Source organism: Pelodiscus sinensis, chromosome 5, assembly GCF_052426305.1.
Source record: "Pelodiscus sinensis isolate ZL-2025 chromosome 5, ASM5242630v1, whole genome shotgun sequence".
NCBI lineage: Eukaryota > Metazoa > Chordata > Testudines > Trionychidae > Pelodiscus > Pelodiscus sinensis.
Window position 1 is genome coordinate 126,821,619 of NC_143056.1, and position 17,911 is coordinate 126,839,529.

The window sequence follows — 17,911 nt, forward strand, 5'->3', positions numbered from 1 at the left end:
TGCAGGGCACTAGCGTTCAGGCCAGCCACGGGCTCCTGCAGCCCACACAGAGCTGTTCTTCCACTGGGGCAGGTGGCCCAGGCAAGCCAGTGGCTCCCAGAGGTGCTGAGGAGTTACTGCAACCCCTGGCTGGAGTAGTTTCCATCATATACATTGGGGTGGGAACCTTTTTAGGTCAGGGGCTGCTGACCCACAGAAGAATCGGTCGGGGGCCGCACACAAGTGAGAAGCACAAAAAACAAACCGTCACGGACGTGGCCCCTGACTGAGAAGCAGAAAGACAGTCCCCACATTCTCCTCCCACACCAGAGCCTGGGGGGGGCACAGGTTGCACCTCTAAAATCTGGGATTCTCTGGTCCAGCAACATCCGTGGTCCGGCATGACCCCGGATGTTCTAGGATCAGAAATTCCCATCATGCTGTAGGAGGGTGGGGGGACGGGAGCCAGCATGTGGCTCAGCAGGGCTGTGGGAGGGGGGGGGAACTGGTGCGTGGCTCATCCGGGCTATGGGGGAGGGGCAGGGAGCCATTGTGGGGCTCATCTGGGCTGGGGAGAGGCTAGGAGCTGGTGCACGGCTCAGCTGGGCTGTGGGAAGAGCCAGGAAGCCTGGTGGAGATAGGGGATGGTGGGGGGCTGAAATGACCTCCTCTGGTTCATAAAAATCCCTCATCCAAGACCAGTCAGGTCCTGAGGGTGCTGGACCAGGGAGGTCCAACCTGTAGATTTTGTGTGCTCCACCCCCACAGGGGAACGTTGTGTGTGGGGGGGGGGGCGCGCGGGGGAAATGAGGGCTGACACAGGCTCCCAAATGCTGGTGGGGGGAGCCCTGAGCCTTGGGGGTCAGATCCAGGCAAGCCAGGGGTCACATCCAGCCCCTGGGCCTTAGGTTCCCCACTCCTGATATACAGGGTTTACAGTGTGGCTCTCAGCACCCCCACTACCCAAATGGTTCCAGTGCCCCGGTGACTCCTGCAGTTCATGCTAACAAGGCCCACATTACTGCCAGGTGCTGCCATCCGCATTTCTCAGGAGGCTTGGAGCAGAGGGCTCAACAGCCCAAGCTAGGGTTGCGAGATGGTTTAACAAAAAATATCGGACTCCCCCCCCCCCGCCCCCCCCCCAAAAAAAACACTGGGAAAAATTCTGTTGAGGGGAAAAAAAAAAGGAGGGGGGGAGACCAAAGTTGTTGAAGGGGAAAAAAAGGAAAAAAGGACCCCAAGGGTTGTTATGGGGGGGGGGGGGGGAAGCGTGGCCCCTTTAAGAAACACTTTGCTTTTGAGGCTCTTTGGTCCTAACAGGCTGCTGGCAGCTGCCTGCCATGTTGTTTCCCTGCACCGGGCGGGACAGCTCCCCTGCGGAGCCAGGTAAGCACCTGGGATGTTTGCCTCCTGGCTGGGAAAAAAATCAGAAACTACCGGACATTTTAGGTGTCTGATATTTTCTGAATTTTTTTACCAGACAGGAGGCGAAAATACCGGACTGTCCAGTTCAATACCAGACACCCGGCAACCCTCGCCCAAGCAGCCAGGCTCGGCCCCACCAGGGGCCCTGCAGTCAGTACAATTTAGCATGAGCTGCTGATGTGCATGAGGGTCAGTGGCTCAGTCTCTCCTCCTTGGACAGCCGGGCCCGGGGCTGTAGGAGGAGCTGTCAGTCCCTTTTCTCAGGGCTCTCGCCCTCTCTCCTGCAGGCCATGACATTAATGGTGCCCTGGAACCTTCCAACATCGACACCAGCATTCTGGAAGAGTACATCAGCAAGGAAGACTCGCCAGAAATGTAAGTCCTGTGTTTGTAGGCAGCCCCGTGGTGGGGGCTGCCGATGGGGAGCAGAGCTAGTGGCTGATTTCCTGGGGGGAAGCTGAATTCTCCTTTCCAGGGGTGCAATGGCTTGTTCGGAAATAGCTTCCCTGCCTCTTCTCGCTGTCTTTCTCAGAGCCCCTACCAGTTCCTTTGTGCTACTGTCGTCAGTTTTGACCCCTCCTTCTGTTCCCCAAGCTCCCTTCTTTTTGTTCCTGCTTCCCCCTTTCTACTTTCCTTCCTCCTGACGAGGATCAGGGAAGAATCATTTAACTCCGGGACAGGCAATATGACAGCAACAGTTCACGAGGCTTAGCCCTGGCAGGCTACTACTGCTGTATTTACCTACGCCTCTGCAGGTATGGGCGCTTGTAGCCCCTGTTGCCGCGGATAACTATTCTCAGCCAATGGGAGCGGCAGGAAGAGGTCCGGACTGGGATACCACTTCCCGCAGCTCCCATTGGCCAGGAATGGCGATCCGTGGCCAATGGGAGCTGCAATTGCCCATCCAATGGAGGTCCAGGTAAATATAGTGACAGTGGCCCACCAGGGGTTCATAAGAACGGCCGTACTGGGTCAGACCAAAGGGCCATCTAGCCCAGTAACCTGTCTGCAAACAGTGGCCAATACCAGATGCTCCACAGGGAGGGAATGGAACAGGTAATCCTCATGTGATCCCTCTCCTGTTACCCATTTCCAGAGAGAAGCTAGGGACACCATTCCTACCCATCCTGGGGAATAGCCATTGATGGACCTGACCTCCATGAATCTATCTAGCTCTTTTTTGAGCCCTGTTAAAGTCCTAGTCTTCACCACATCCTCTGGCAAGGAGTTCCACAGGTTGACTGTGAGCTGAGTGAAGAAAAACTTCCTTTTGTTTGTTTTAAACCTGCTGCCTATTAATTTCATTTGGTGACCCCTAGTTCTTATATTGTGGGAACAAGTATTCACTTTTTCCACACCCATCATGATTTTATAGACCTCTATCATATTCCCCTTCTCCCCCCTTAATCCTGGTGAATTATGTCCAGTTCATGGCCAGTTATTGCCCACTGCTGCTTTAACTCCTTGGAGCACCCTCTGCTGCCTTTGGATAGGACTGGAAACGGCTGGCACAAGGGAGCTCAAACGAATGCTCCCTGTGCTGACAGAACAGCTACTGGGGCATCATTCTGGGAACAAAATGCAGTGAGTTCCCCTGCAAGGAGGGTGTTGGAAAGTGACGTGTTTCCCTAATAGCTGCAGGGTGCGCTCCCTGCCCAAGCTGGGGGACACTGACTACGCAGTGCGGCGGGAGGGCACCCCCCCCAGCAGGGAGGCGATAGACCCCGTTGGTGCTGGCCGTGGAGCACCGGCACGCTGAGAGGTTCCCAGCTGGTGTGTGTGACACTGAGCCGAGTGCAGCCTGCAGCGGGGTGCTCTCGGCACATCTGGTGAAGGAAACAGAGTTGGGTTTGGCCCGGCTTGGCTTGGGAACCCTCTGGGGAAGACCAGTGGGGCCTGAATCAATGCCACAGCCTGGGGCTTGAGGGGAGGTGTGCCTGAGCCCAAGGGTGCAGTTTTGCTGGTGTCGTCGGGCTGAGGTGCCTCCTTCCCGGGGGCGGGTGTGCGACTGGGGGCAGGCGGGCTGCGGGGCAGCCGAAAGGCGCAGTTACCCTTCTGAGGTTCTCGACTTCTCTCCCACAGCTGCTTCCCCGACATCCCTCCCTCATCCAGCTACGCGCACACCCAGCCTTCCGGCTCTGCCGCCGTCGGTGCCCCCGTTGCCAGCTCCATCTCCAACGCCGCTCATGTGACCAACCCCGCTTCCGGTGGTGCCCTCCATCTCTGTGCCCCAGGCAGCCAAGGCCCCGGCCGTCATGGTCCTCTCTTGGCCAACCCCTGCGGACCCAGCTACAGCGCTCACCTCAACTGCAATAACAACAATGGCATGGTGGTGCCCAAGGGGTACCTCGGCGGCCACTGCCTGAGTAACGTGGTCCCTCCAATCAAATCGGAGCCCAAGGCCTCCTATGCACCTGGGTAGGTGCAGCTGAGGCAGGGAGGAGGGGTGGAGAAGGCTGCTGTGTTTGTCCCACAAGCGTTAAGGTGGCTAAACATTGATTCGAGGGGTGCTGGTGTTTGAGAGCGTTGGCTGTGGCCTTCATGATCTGCATGGGGCAAGGTGAAATAGCTGTAGGAGCGCAAATGGCATTAAAACAAAGACCAAAGAGGTTCATGGCATGCAGAGCAGGAGCAGTGCATGATGGGAGAATCTTTTAGCATCTCAGGCAGGAACAGAGACACATTTGAAATCCATTTCGGCCTGAGAAAATCTTCATTCCAGGGGCTGTTGGGCTCTCCTGGGTGAAAGGTGGCAGCTGACTTGGAAAGAGAGACATGGAGTCTGGTGTCCTAACTACTTGGGGCTGGTATTTGGTAGCTCACCCTCTGTGTAGGAAGGGCATAGACCCTGAACTGGATCTGCACTTGTACTGGATTCTAGGCTCGCCTCCTGCATGGAGGAGGAGAACTGGAATTTCTGCATCTCTGAGGCTGGACCATGTGCACCCAGGAAGATGCTGCAATTCCTGGTCCGACTTGAGGGCTGGCTGATTCAAACGGACTGGGAGACACTTGCAGTTCTCCGGTGTGACTGAAGCTGAGGTTATTAGGGATTCAAAGGCATCACCCTCCAGCTGCTATTCAATGGGCTGGATGGGAATGAACCCATGATTTTCTATAGCCCGCCTTGTTCATGGGGATCTTCCCAAGTCCCGCCAGTGGGCCCAACCCAACGGCTGCAGTGCAGGTCCTGGGTGGGAATGGGGCTGAGGCTGTCTTGGTGGTTGGGATTGCCCAGAGAGTGAGGGGTGGGTAGAGGCAGCTCTCGCCGTGGGAGAATGTGTTAAATCCCAGAGGCGGGATTTAATTCCTGGCAGCTGTAATCACTGTCCCATTGGGAGGAGCCACCGCTGCTTCAAGGGAGAGACCCTTTCTTCACCACTTGCAGAGGGAGATGTCAGATGTCGATGGAAATCGACAGAGCCATGCTCCCTCCCTCAGTACGGCCACCTGGCAGCCTGGTATCAACCACTTGCTGCACAGGTACCTGACCCATCCTGGAGAGCTCCCCCACCTACCACCACTGGCCCAGGTGGCCTGGCTGGATTCCTTTTGCAGCCATCTCAAGTGCGCAGGCCAAGGCCTAGCCGGTGTCTCAGGTTTGTGCACACCTGTGACGCTCTCGTGTTCTCCTCCACCTCATGCTGTCTAGTGACACCAACATGGAGTTGAGAAGGCTCAGGGCCAAATTAAAACCTGGTGTAATTCCTCTGTGGCCAGTGGCTTGGCTTTGGCCTGCTGGAGGAACTTGGAAAGATCCTCTTGACGAAGGTGGGGGTAAAGAAAATCATGGATGGCGTTTATTCCCCTTCGGGTCCCAGTGTGGGGATTGGCACTGAGGCTTCCCTTGCTGCGTACACATGAGCCTGACAAAGGCCCTCAGTCATGTTTGGGGCTTACCTTGCAGACGGCTTCAGTCCAGCGTGGACCCCTTCTGTCTTTGCCCTCTGTGCAGAGGGTCAACGAGGCTGATGGAGCCAACGGTGGCTTTGACTTGTACCCCTTTGAGTCACCCAGTCCCCCAGTGGAGCCAGTGTCGTAGAGGTGAACAGCTCCCTTCCCTAGCTGGTCCCTTTGCTTTGAGGGGATTGCGGTGACAAAAGGCCCAAGTCGCTGAATTGGGTCCTGAGGTGCCTTGGCGACCAAAGGGCGAGCGAGTTGGATGGTCGCCCGGGGCCGCCAACAGAGCCGGTCTCAGGGGTGGGCCGCGACCGCATTTTGGCCCGACCTCCTGAATCCATTACCTCCCTGCAATAGTCTTTCCCTTGCACCCTGCCCCAAAGGTGTGTTCGGCTCGGTCTGCACTTAACATTTAAGTCTGGGCAGCCGCATTCGTCACGAGTGCGGAAAATCCAGACCTGGGAGCACTGTCGCTATGCCGACTGAACCCTCGGCCTAGATGCAGCAAGGTGGAGGGAAGAACGCTCCTGCCGAGGTTCTGACTGTTGTTCCTGGAGACGATGTTCCTACAGTGACGGAAAAATCCCTTCCCTCGCTATGCTACAGGGTTATGCTGGTGTCAATCCCTGTTGCGTCAACGCACTCTGAGCCCGCTTACATCTGCCCCCAAGCCTGCATTTCGGCACCCAGGCCTGTAAGATCAGCTGGGTCTCTGGTGCTAGATTTGTTTATCCAGGACGTTCTCTGGAACTTCTGACGGAGACCAAGTCTTTTGACCTCAAGGGCGCGCTCCTCGGCCGGTCTGTTTTCCCAGGCTGTCTCCGAAGGTGGCTGGGGAGGAGAGGTTTAGCTTTTCATGAAGGTCTGGGAATGCTGAAAAGCTCCAGGTGGATTTGTCTGTGTGTGGTGTTTAAAGGAGTGAAGTGACCCAGTGCATGGGGCCTGTGTTTAGCCTCATGGGGTACGGCAAAATAATTAGACAGAGACTCCCCAGATCACTCCCCAACTGCCCCCTCTGCCCACAGGAAGTTTCTTGTTGACCCTTTTATTCCTGCACATGGTGGGCTGCTTCAGGCCAATGGAGTTTCTTGTTCCTATTGGGTTCCCTTTCGCCGAGTTAGGGCCAGATCCTGCCCTCCATGCTGCCGGTGTCAATCCAGAGGAACTGGCTCTCCTGTTTATTCAGGGGTGAAATCAATGAGCCTTTTCTGGGGCCTGGACACTTCCTTTAACTGGACCCGGGCTGGAAAGAGAAGCTCTGATTAGCAGGTGAGGGGACTGGCTGTGGAATGAAATGCCTGTCCCGTCAAGGGAGGCTGGATGGGCTACTCCTGTCCCAGGCTGTGGCTATGTAGGTAATGGTGGGTGGAGGATTTGGCTGGGAGCTGCGGCTGTAGGGAACCAGTGCAGAACTGTCTGTGCGGCAACTCATGGCTATTTCAGTCCCAACCTCTATTAATAGTAGGGAGGGCTGTAAAGATGGGGCAGGAGAGAGGGTATGGGTATGGGTGTCAGCCTCTGCCAGCAGGAGTCACTGTGGGCCGCGGGGTTAGCCATGGTGGTGTTTGAATGGGCTTTACCCTGGCGTCTGGAAGTCCCAGGGAGCAAAGTGAACGGCTCCGTTTTGCTGGAAGCTGCTCTGGCGTGACCTTCTCTTCTCTTTCTCCATTGCTCTCCAGCACTTTACCCGACTCTCCCCCGGACTCTGGATCAGAAGCTTACTCCCCCCAGCAGGTGAATGGTAAGTGCTTAAAAAAAAAAAAGCCCAAACTTCCCAGCCTCCCCCCTCTTTGTTTTATGAAAGTGGTTGGCTCTGAAATCTTTATCAGACGGGGAAAACAGACGGCTGCAATACGTGGAGAGATTATCAGTTAGTAAATATCCCTAGACTTTCACCTATTGTTCTCCGGCTGGTCTTTGAAAGGGAGGGAGTGCAAGAGAACAGGAGAGGGGGTGGAGGTGCGGATCCGCGCACATGCAGCGAGGAAGAGAGAGACTCGGACCCAGGCAGGGTGTGAAATGGAGTCTGCCAGCCCCCGTGTGCTAGCATCCACGGCAGGGGTGTGAAACCAAGAGCCAGGGCGCAAGCGCACCTCCTGGAAATGAAACCCAACTTGCGGAGACACTAATGAACTCTCCGTTTTGCGGTAAGTGCTTGCTGATCCTTCTCCTGCCCTCTGTGGCGTTCTGCCAGTCCGACGGGGGCACCTCTCTGCCTCCCTTCTGCATCCGTGTGAGGGAAACTTGGGGCCCCTCCCAAAGATTATTGTTTCCCCCTAGACGGCGGCGTCAGCGCCATTCTGCCCCATTTGGCTTGGTATGTGAGTGTGGGGGGGAAGGGGAAGTGGGTGGATATCGTTGGGTCCTCAATGGTGACGTTCTCCGTGTCTTGATGGCAGCACTCGGAGTGTCTGGGTGGAAGATGGTTGGAGAGGGAGGGGTCATGCCAGCTTCCCCACCTCCCCCTCAGTGGCACCCATTTTTCCCAGGCTGCAGCCTAGTCCAGGCTGGGAACGGCTCCTTCTCTTTTCTCTATGGAAGAGGTCAAGAGTTCTGTTTATCTTACTAAAAAAATCCCTGGAATTCCTCCTGGCCCTTCCTTAAATATAACAAAGAGGCCGGGCTACTTGCTGCAGGGACGGCAGATTTCTCTCCTTGCTGGAGCAGCAGCACCTTCGCCTCATGCGAGCAGAAGAGGCAGCTACTGAGAGCTCCTCTCGATCGGCTCTTTTTTCTTTTTCCTTAGGGGGGGGAAATCTCACTTGTTTTACCCTGGATTTGGCATGGACTGGGCCTTCAGCAAGACTCCTGAGCCTGGATTTGGGGCGTGTCTTAGTAACTGACTTGACCTCGTCCTCTGCTGTGGGGTGAAGCGTTTGAAAACTAGAGAGCACTGTTCCCTTGAGACGCAGAGGATAAGAACAGAAGGGCTGCCACCTGGGATCAGGCTATGGCCCATCTTGTTTTAGACAGTGGCCCATACTAGAGCTTCATGGGGAATGTACATTACAGGGCAGTGGTTCAGCCTGGTCTTTCGCTCCTAGCTTCTGTTAGAAGTTTAGGATTGCTTTGAGTGTGAAGTTGTCTCCCTCACCATTTTGGCTAATAGTCTCGGGTGGTCTTATCCACTGTGAATGTTTCTAGTGCTTTTTGGAGCCCGTTACAGTCCTCACAACGTCCCTGGGCCACAGTTCTGCTGGTCAGTTGCGGGTCATGTGGGAAAAGTACTTCCTCTTGTTGATGTCAGACCTGCTGCCTGTTAATTTCATTGGGTGACCCCCAGTTTTTGTTTTGTGGTACAAAAGAGTAGTGTTCATTTTTTTTCCATACCATTCATGGGTTTACAGACCTCGCTTGTGTCCCCCTTCAGTCATCTCTTTCCTAAGCTGGACTGCCCTCGTTCCTCTTAGTTTCTCTTCATGTGAAAGCTATTCCATATCCTTGACCATCTTTGTGGATCTTTTTTGAACCTTTTCTGAACTAGAACTGGACACAGTATTTAAAGTGTAGCTACACCGTGGATTTATATTGTGGCTTTATGATATTGTCTTTTTTTTATTTTCTATCCCTTTCCTAATAGTTCCTAGCGTATTGTGAGGGTTTGCTGACTACTGTTGTGCAAACAGCAGAAATGTTGAGAGAAATGTTCACAGTGACGCCAAGATCTTTTTCTGGGGTGGTAACAACTAATTTAGAACTCACCTTTTTATATGTATAGTTGGATTATGTTTTTCCAGTGTGCATTACTTTGCACTCATCAGCATTGAATTTCATCTGCCGTTTTATTGCTCAGTCACCTAGTTGTGTGAGATCCTTTTGAGGCAGCTTTGGATTTAATTTTGTGTGGTCCACGTACTTTGCCACTTCACCGTTCACACCCGTTTCCGGTCATTAATGAATATGTTGAACAGCACAGTTCTCCTACAGATCCTTGGGAGACCTTACTATATATTCTCCTGGCTTCATTGTGAAATCTGACTGTTCCTATCCTTTGTTTCCAATCTTTCAACCAATTCTGGTCCATGAGAGGATCTTCCCTCTTTTCTCCTAGCTGCTTAATTTGCTTAAGACCCTTTGGGAGGAAGCTTGTCAAAAGTTTACAAAAAATCTGGGTTCATTATAGCCACTGGATCACCCTTGTCCACGTGTTTGCTGACGCCTTCAAAGAATTCTCATAGATAGGTTCCCTTTACAACATTTGTTTAGACTTTTCCCCCAACATGTTGTATTCACTTGTGTGTTTGATAATTCTGTCTCTTTACTGTCATTTTGACCAAATTTACCCAGTACTGAAGGAAGGATCACCAGTCTGTAATTGCCTAGATCCCCTCTGGAGCCTTTTGTAAAAATGGACATGACATTAGCTAACTTTGAGGCATCTAGTATAGAGGCTGATTTCAGTGTAATTCTAGGTTACATACTGCAGAGCTGCGATTTCGTATTTGAGACCCTTCAGAATTCCAGGGTGAATACCATCTGGCCTTGGTGACTTCTTATTAATGACACCATCTACATGATTGTGTTAGTCTTTAAGGTGCTACTAGACTATTTGTTGTTTTTTAAGTTTTTCCTTTTACAGACTAACTTGGCTACCCCTCTGAAGCTTTTGACTTATTACTATTGAATTTATCAATCTGTTCAAAAATCTCTTCTACTGAAACATCAATTTGGGACAGTACTTCAGATTTGTTTCCCAAAAAGAATAGCTGTGATGTGGATAGCCCCCAACATCCTCTCTAGTGAAGCCCGATGCAAAGAATTTTCTGCAATATCTTCCTGGAATGCTTTTTAACACCTTTGTTGTGCTTTGTGCAACTAGTGTACATAAAAAAAATGTTACTGTTCATTTTTGCATCTTGAGCAAATTGCTTCTCAAGTCCTTTCTTGGCCTGCTGTATTATACTTCTACATTTTACTTGCCAGTATTTGTGCTCCTTCCTATTTTTCTCATTAGGATTTGACTTACAAATTTTAAGATCCCTTTTTGCCTCTAATTGTCTCCATTACTCTTCTGTTTAGCCATGGCAGGATTCTTTTGGTCCTGCTACTGTCCTTTTTTTTTGCTTTATTTGGGAATAAACTTCTAATCTGAGCCTCTATCATGGCATGTTTAAGTAGTCTACATGCTGCTAGCAGGCATTCTACCCTTATGACTGCTCTTTTTAATGTCCATCTAACTAGCTTAATCAGTCTTGTGCAGTTCCCTCTTTTAAAGTTAAATATTACTGTGTTCTCCCCCCATAAGGATGTTAAATTTAAATAACTATGGTACTGTTACCAAAAAGTACTGCTATATTCATCTTTTGCACCAGATCTTGTGCTCCACTTAGGATTTAGGCCAAGTCTACACTAACACTGAGATCGACGCTCTGGAGATCGATCTTGTGGGGTTTGATTTAGCGGGTCTAGTAAGGACCTGCTAAATCAACCGCTGATGGTGGCCTCATCGACCCCAATATTCTACGAGGTTGCAAGGAATGAGGGAAGTTAATGGGAGAGTTTTTCCTATTGACCTTCAGCATTAGGGATGCCTCAGAAATTTGACATGAGGTGCATCGACTCCAGCTGCATTATTCTCATAGCGGGAGTTGCTCATCTTAGGTTGACTTTCTTTTATAGTGTAGACTTGGCCTAAGTCAAAAATGCTTTTTGGTTCCAGGACTAGCAGCAACCACAATGGAGCCTAGAGGTTCTTCTCTCCTGGGGTATGGCTGGAATAGCACATACACCGTAACTGGCTCCATATTCCTCCTATAGTGCTTTGTCAGTGGTACGATTGCTCCCTCCTCCTGCCCCCTCCCCCCCGCCCCAGCTGTGAAGCTGTGCTCCTCTGAGTCCTTCCAGAGAGCTTCTCACACACTCAGGAAACATCCGACTGTCTCCAAGTGCTGATCCAGCCCAGGGCTCTTGTGGGATTTCCAGAGGCTTTGTCAGCCGGGCTGAAAACCACCAAGCTCCTCTCTGCACCATGCTCAGCTGGGTCATGTTGTTCTTTGTCAGGTATTTCACCAGTGTCAGCTCAGTAAGGATGGGCACCAGAGCAACCTGGCAAGATTGGAGCCAGGCGGGGCTGGGTGTCAGGACGGCAACAAGGGGAGATTCGGACCCAACCCCAGTAAAGCGCTGCACCCAATAAAGGGGCAATAAACAGTGCACCTGTATTGTGGAATGGGGTGTAACCAGTCTTCCCACCCATCCTATGGCAGTAAGTTCCATATCCCCTTGTCTCTTATTCCAGTCCCACTGTCCCTTTTCCGCTCCTGTGGTTTTGGGGTGTGGGCTGCCAGGCGCCTGGTCCCCGATTGAAGCTTGGTTTTAGGAAGTGGCCAAAGCATGGGAAAGTTTGTGACCTTCTGATTGTTCTCTTCTTCCTCCCCTCTGGGGCGGTGGCAGGGGAATGGCCCAAGCCTCTGATGTAGCCACACATGCTGCTGCTGCAGAGACCCCTTGTGTGCAGCCTGGCTGGAAGGCACTGTTCTCCCATGGCATGCTCACGCTGCTACGAAAACCCATCGGAAGGAAAAGGGTCCAATGTGGTGACACACGTGCTCCCTTCTCAGGCTCTTTCTCCATGGAAGGGTGCTGGGCAGCTCATTCAGTTTTGCCAGGCCCCGCTGATTCCTGTCTAAGAAAGTTTTGGGCTTGTCAGGCAGTGCCATTCAAAGGGCCTGATCTGTTCCCAGGCCTGGTTTTTCCCCATTGCAAGTTGTCTGGACTTGGCTCCATTCTGCCACCACGGAGCCGGCTGGGGCTCAGGCCACATTCCCGCTAATGTTAGGGGTTGAGAGGGGCTTGAACCAATGTTCCCTCTAATCTTTCCATCCATGTGAGGATTTTTTCCATCCAAGTGCAGAATAAAGTTTATGCGCACCAATGCATGTGTGAATGTGCACCACCAGTAGAAACACAAACCTAGCTGTGGGAGCTCTGCTAATCAGCTGAGCAGTAGGGACATTAATTATTGTTTAACATGTTAGCCGGTTAAAGGCGAGGTTTAACCACAACCTTGGAGCAGTCCCTGGCCTGCAGCATGGTGGCCCTGGTGGGCTGCCAGTTAATCCGTTACCCATAAGCAACACTTGCTAAGATTAACCTTTACATCCCTACTGGACAGCATTGGACTCTCTCCTGAGCGGCCGCACAAGTACCCAGGGGTATGTCTACACTACAAAGTTAGTTCGAACTAACGGACGTTAGTTCGAACTAACTTTAATAGGTGCTACACTAGCGCTCCGCTAGTTCGAATTTGAATCGAACTAGCGGAGCGCTTAGTTCGAACTAGGTAAACCTCATTTTACGAGGACTAACGCCTAGTTCGAACTAGCTAGTTCGAACTAAGGGCTGTGTAGCCCTTTAGTTCGAACTAGTGGGAGGCTAGCCCTCCCCAGGTTTCCCTGGTGGCCACTCTGGCCAACACCAGGGAAACTCTATGCCCCCCTCCCGGCCCCGGACCCCTTAAAGGGGCACGGGCTGGCTACGGTGCCCGTGCCAGGTGAAAGCCTGCCAGCACCCAGCTAGCAGACCCTGCACCTGGCACGGCACAGAGCCACCCACCCGATGCCCCCCAGCCCTCCCCCTCTTGCCGGGACCAGGCTGGCGGCTCCCGGGAGTTTGCCCTGGACCGCAAGAGGCGGGCACCTTCCTGGGCTAGTGCGGACATCGTGGACCTCGTCCACGATCTCCGCACTAGGCACAGGAAAGTGGCCGTCTAGGGCAGGAGAGCTGCCAGCCTGGCCACCCAGGACCAGGTGTGCATGAAAATCAAGGGGGTCCACTGAGACCCCCGACACTGAGCCCTGAGCTTACAATGGCTGTCCTGGGTCAGACCAAAGGTCCATCTAGCCCAGTAGCCTGTCTGCCGACAGCGGCCAACCCTAGGGACCCTGGAGGGGATGGACCGAAGACAATGACCAAGCCATTTGTCTCGTGCCATCCCTCTCCAGCCTTCCACAAACTTTGGGCAGGGACACCACTCCTACCCTCTGGCTAATAGGACTCCATGGCCCCAACCTCCATGACTTTATCTCACTTCCCTTTAAACTCTGTTCTAGTTCTAGCCTTCACAGCCTCCTGCAGCAAGGAGTTCCACAGGTTAACTCTTTGCTTTGTCAAGAAGAACAGCTTTCTCTTACTAGTTTGAAGCCTGCTACCCATTCCTTTCCTTTGGTGTACTCTAGTCCTTCTTTATGGGAACTCAGGAAGAACTTTTCTGAATGCACCCTCTCCACCCAACCCCTTCTTTTAGAGACCTCTATCCTGTCCCCTCTCCGTCTCCTCTTTTCTAAGCTGAACAGTCCCAGTCTCTGTAGCCTTTCTTCATCTGGGACCTGTTCCCAACCCCTGATCATGTTAGTTGCCCTCCCCTCTCCCAGCCTTTCTCTTCCCCTCTCCCACCTCCTTTTCCCACTCTCCCCCAGTTTTGTTCAATAAAGACAGAGTCAATGTTGGAAGAAACGTTATCTTTATTTTGTACATCAATAAGAAGGGGGGCTAGGGAAGGGTAAGTGGAAGGAGGTGAGGGAGGAATGGGGTACGAGCCCCCGATGGGGAGGACTGGGCTGGCTCTGCAGGCTTCTGGGGGTGGAAGCTCTCCTGCAGCCCCCCAATTACTCCCTCTCCCCAGATGGCAGCCTGCGGCAAGTGCAGCCGGGCTGATGGCCGAGTGGTGTGATGTGCCCAGTGTGGGCACTCAGGGCACTCCAAGCCAGAACTTCTTTGCAAGCGGGGCACCCCTTAGAACTGTGTGTCCGGGGTGGGGGTCGGGACCCTTTAAGCGCAGCCCTCGGCTAGCCTGAGACAGCATCTCCATGATCTAAGTCCTCCTTTTATGCCCTGCCGGCACTGCTTCCGGCCATCCTTAAGCCCTGTCCAGAGTCCACTCAATGTGGACTTACTAGTTCGAACTAGCAAAACGCTAGTTCGAACTAGTTTTTAGTTCTAGATGCGTTAGTTCGAACTAGCTTAGTTCGAATTAACTAATTCGAACTAAGTTAGTTCGAACTAGCGCTGTAGTGTAGACGTACCCCAGCTTACAGAGAACACTAGTTAGGACTAGCTGTAGTCAAATGCAGCCTGTTTAGCTCTTGTGAGCAATCTCCATCCCCCTCCTGGGTGCACAGTGGCAGTATGGGGAGGGGTTTTTTGTGGGGGGGGAGAGAGGCATGTCTCAAATGGGCTTGCAAATCTCTAGCACAGACAGTTCACTGCAGATCCTGGGACTGCTAGCAACTCTTTCCATGTCACAGCTAGAGCCCTCCTTTCCTGTCTCTCCTCTCTGAGCGAGCCCCACCAGGGCGGTACCCTTCTGCCTCACGTGCATTGTGTACCTGCCGCTGTTTCCACGTGGTTTGTGGATAGCCAGTGCTTTGCTGCTTCTGCTGGTGTCATGGAAGAGTCCCCTAATCTCGCTGTAAGTGAATCCTTAGGCTGCCCATGTGCAGGTTCCATGTGCAGAGGGTGTGGGTGAAGGCCCAGGGAAGGCAAGCCCCGCCCCTTCTGCCTAAGGCCCCGCCCCTGCAGCTACCTCCCCCCACCTCCCATGAAGCCAAGTCCTGACCAACCCCAGCCCTACAGCCAGATCCTTCCTGGCCAGATGGAGGGCCAGCGCTGCTAAGCCAGAGCCCCAGCCCTTCTGGGCAGCCAGGGAGCATGGGTATTTTTGGAAAGTCAATGCTTTCCCTTGCCTATGTTACCCATAGCGGAGGGGTGGGCCAGCTGCTTCTGGTTATCCACCAATGCCATGTCCCTGTGTCCCAGATCATCATCTTTGTTCTCCGTGGGGGAAGGCAACCTCTGTCCACCTTTGACACACAGGCAAACTGCCCCCCTTCTCCATGTCCCAGTGCCAGGTGCCGGGTTCCAGTCATTCCCTTGTGCAGGGAGAGCTACAGTCCTCTCCCATCCTCCCCATGAGAGATCTGAAATCACAGCGTGGTGTACCCGGTTCCGCAAATGTCCCCTGCTCCTGTGTTAGGCAGAAGCCTGTGTAAGTGGACGAGGCTTGCCCTGTGTCTGCGTCAATAGATTTGGGTTTTGTTGGCTTGCGGGGAGAGACGATGTTTGAGCCGAGAGCGTGACAAGCGTCTGTCAGGCGTGGACGTCTAGGGCCTGGTTGGTCGAGGGCCTCAGCCACACTCAGCCGTGAGAGTGGCGTAATGAGGCGGGAAGTCAGGGCCTGTAAGCAGGGTTTGGGGTGACTCCCTCCAGCCTGGAAAACCCAGTTGTCTGGGTGTGTGTCTGTGTGTCTTCCATGAAAGCAAAATCATTCCCAACTCTCCGCCTGGAAAGCCCCAGGAAACCCCATGGAGGTTTTATGGAGAAGTGAAGCGCCAAACACCGAGTGTGTGATTCGCCTCGTAAGCATGTTTAGGTCTTCACACGTACAGGCAGGCTTTTGTCCAGATGGAAGGCCTGCAGGTCTGCCAGGAGACTATAGCATCCCCCCACTCCCAGTCTTCCAGCCAGGTGAACCTGCCACCCCCTTCCGCTTGCCTGTAGCTCCGGATACGCTTTTACCCAGGGCCTTTCTTTCTCAGCACCCGGCTTTTTATGAAGCCTTGACCCAAACCTATCTGAATTTGCTAAAAGCCTGCTCCGCGCGTGCCATGCTGGTTGACTGGCATTTGCAGGTCTTTTCAAAATGGATAATATTCTCCATTCCTTCCATTACTCTGCATCTACGTGCTCCTGCTATGTTGACACAATGAAGTGCAGTGCAGTCTCCTTTGTGCACATAGATGTGGGGGAGAGATCTGATTCTTCAGCTTTAAATATACTAAACAGGGAACGAAGGGACTCCACGTGATGTTCCCTCTCTTAATAATAAGCAAGAATGCCTGGCTCTTACCTGGCCCTTTTTGTCAGCAGATCTTGCAGTGGTGTACAAAGCTGGTCAGCATTATCATCCCCATTTTACAAATGGGGAAATCGAGGCACAGAGAACCAAAGTGAGTTGCCTAAGGTTACCCAACAGGCCAGGGGCCGAGCTGGGCATAGAATTCAGGTCTCCTGATTCTCCATCCAGTGCTATATCTGCTAGGCCACACTGCCCTCCCATACCTCTGTGTTTCAAGCCTTCTTTTTCTGTTCCGGGCTTGACCGATGAACCTTTGTGTCTGGGATGTGTCACGGTAGCTAAATATCTGAAATGCTTCTTAGTGTTGCCCTAATGTGGCTTTGGATCAAGCTAGATTTTCCTGAACCCTCAAGCCCAATTCAGTTACTTTTGGGTGCCTAGTGCCTCTCTGTAGAGTCCCTCGTGCAAATGGCCATGAGATATTTTGATCTAAATTCTGCTCTTCCTCAGCTGTAGCCAGCGATAACAGTTGGTGGAAAACGTAACCCAGGGAGAGGTCCTGAGATGGCGTAAGTTGGTGGAGCACCACTGAAGTCAGAGGAACTTCCTGGATTTCCACCAGCAGACACCTGACCTGTGGGATTCTGTGCCTTCTGCCAAGAATCACAGGGGAGCTGAGACCTTCCAGCACCTGTTCCCAGTCAACCAGCTGTGAGGCTTCTGACAGGTGTAGGACAATATCTGACCTTCCACTCTGTGCTTTAGGTGTTATTTATTCCCCCAAAGAGGTTTAATTAGTGTGCTGAGCTCTCCGTGTCTGTACCTGAGCGGTTGTAGCATCATTATTGGTTTATTTTCATGGAGCACATGGCAAAGCATTCCTGGTCACATGTGGTCCTCTGGCCTTGCATAGCATCCTCACCAACTTGGATACCGTATTGTTTGGTTTTCTTCTCAGACGCAGAAGGACGAGAATGAAGCAGGAATGCAGGTTTGCCTGTGTATATGATTGTAGCCATTAACAGGCCATTTCTCATGTTTGAACACTTGGTGTTAATGCCAGTGTCGATTCTTTTAGTTCTTCCTCTGTTTTTCCACTTGCACCATCTCGTAATGAAGGAGTTTAAATCTGCCTGCAGGAGGCGTATCCAAGGGCCAGTTTCTATCATTTAATTCAATGAGTTGCTTTGTGCTGCAAAGAGAGGGTGAGGGTTGTTCTCAGGTGGTCTTTTGTGGGAGCCCCGTAGCAACAATCCATTCTGGAAATAAGCAAGGCGCTGGGAATTGTAGCGAAGTCCTGTCTAAGAAATAGCTGCAGTTTTCCTGCCACAGATGAACCTAGGAATCCAGGGAACAACTCAAGATACCAGCAATAACATTCACCTGCAAACTTCTGTGACAAAAGGTGGACATGTCTCTTCCCATCTTCCCCTCTCTCCCACTAATGATGACAGTCCCTAACCATATTCTTTGGTCATTTCCAGCAATTAGTGCACATTGTCTCCATTTTGTACAGTTTGTGCTGCTTAGGGTCATCTTCCTTCAAGCCTCTGTCACAGAAAAGCACAGGCACCACTATGTTCCAGTATGATTATAAAGTGATGCCTGTCATTCACGTAATTGATGCTACAGCCACGGCTCACTGCGGCTCCAGCATCCTCACATGTCTGTTGCTCAGGGGGGTTGTGTGGTGAGGGTTCCCTCGGTTAGCAGGGAAACCAAGAGCATTGTTTCCAGATTTTCCTGGCCACCCCCTTCTCGATAAGCCCCCTGCCCCCACAAAGGTAGGCTTGAAATAGAATCCTGGGACTG

At 52.4% G+C, this 17,911-nt stretch overlaps 1 protein-coding gene across 5 annotated transcripts in view; it reads left to right on the forward strand.

The window, feature by feature from the left end:
• MYRF (myelin regulatory factor) overlaps positions 1-17,911 on the forward strand; it is a 103,491-nt gene that overhangs the window by 36,798 nt on the left and 48,782 nt on the right. For 4 of the 5 annotated variants that reach the window (XM_075928474.2, XM_089778751.1, XM_075928475.2 and 1 more), the window contains exons 2-4: positions 1,692-1,779; positions 3,487-3,822; positions 6,984-7,045. In XM_075928474.2, the coding sequence (XP_075784589.2) occupies positions 1,692-1,779; positions 3,487-3,822; positions 6,984-7,045 (486 nt within the window). Of the gene's footprint in view, positions 1-1,691; positions 1,780-3,486; positions 3,823-6,983; positions 7,046-7,179; positions 7,452-17,911 lie in introns of those variants that run through there. The other variant, XM_075928477.2, reaches the window with a different exon arrangement.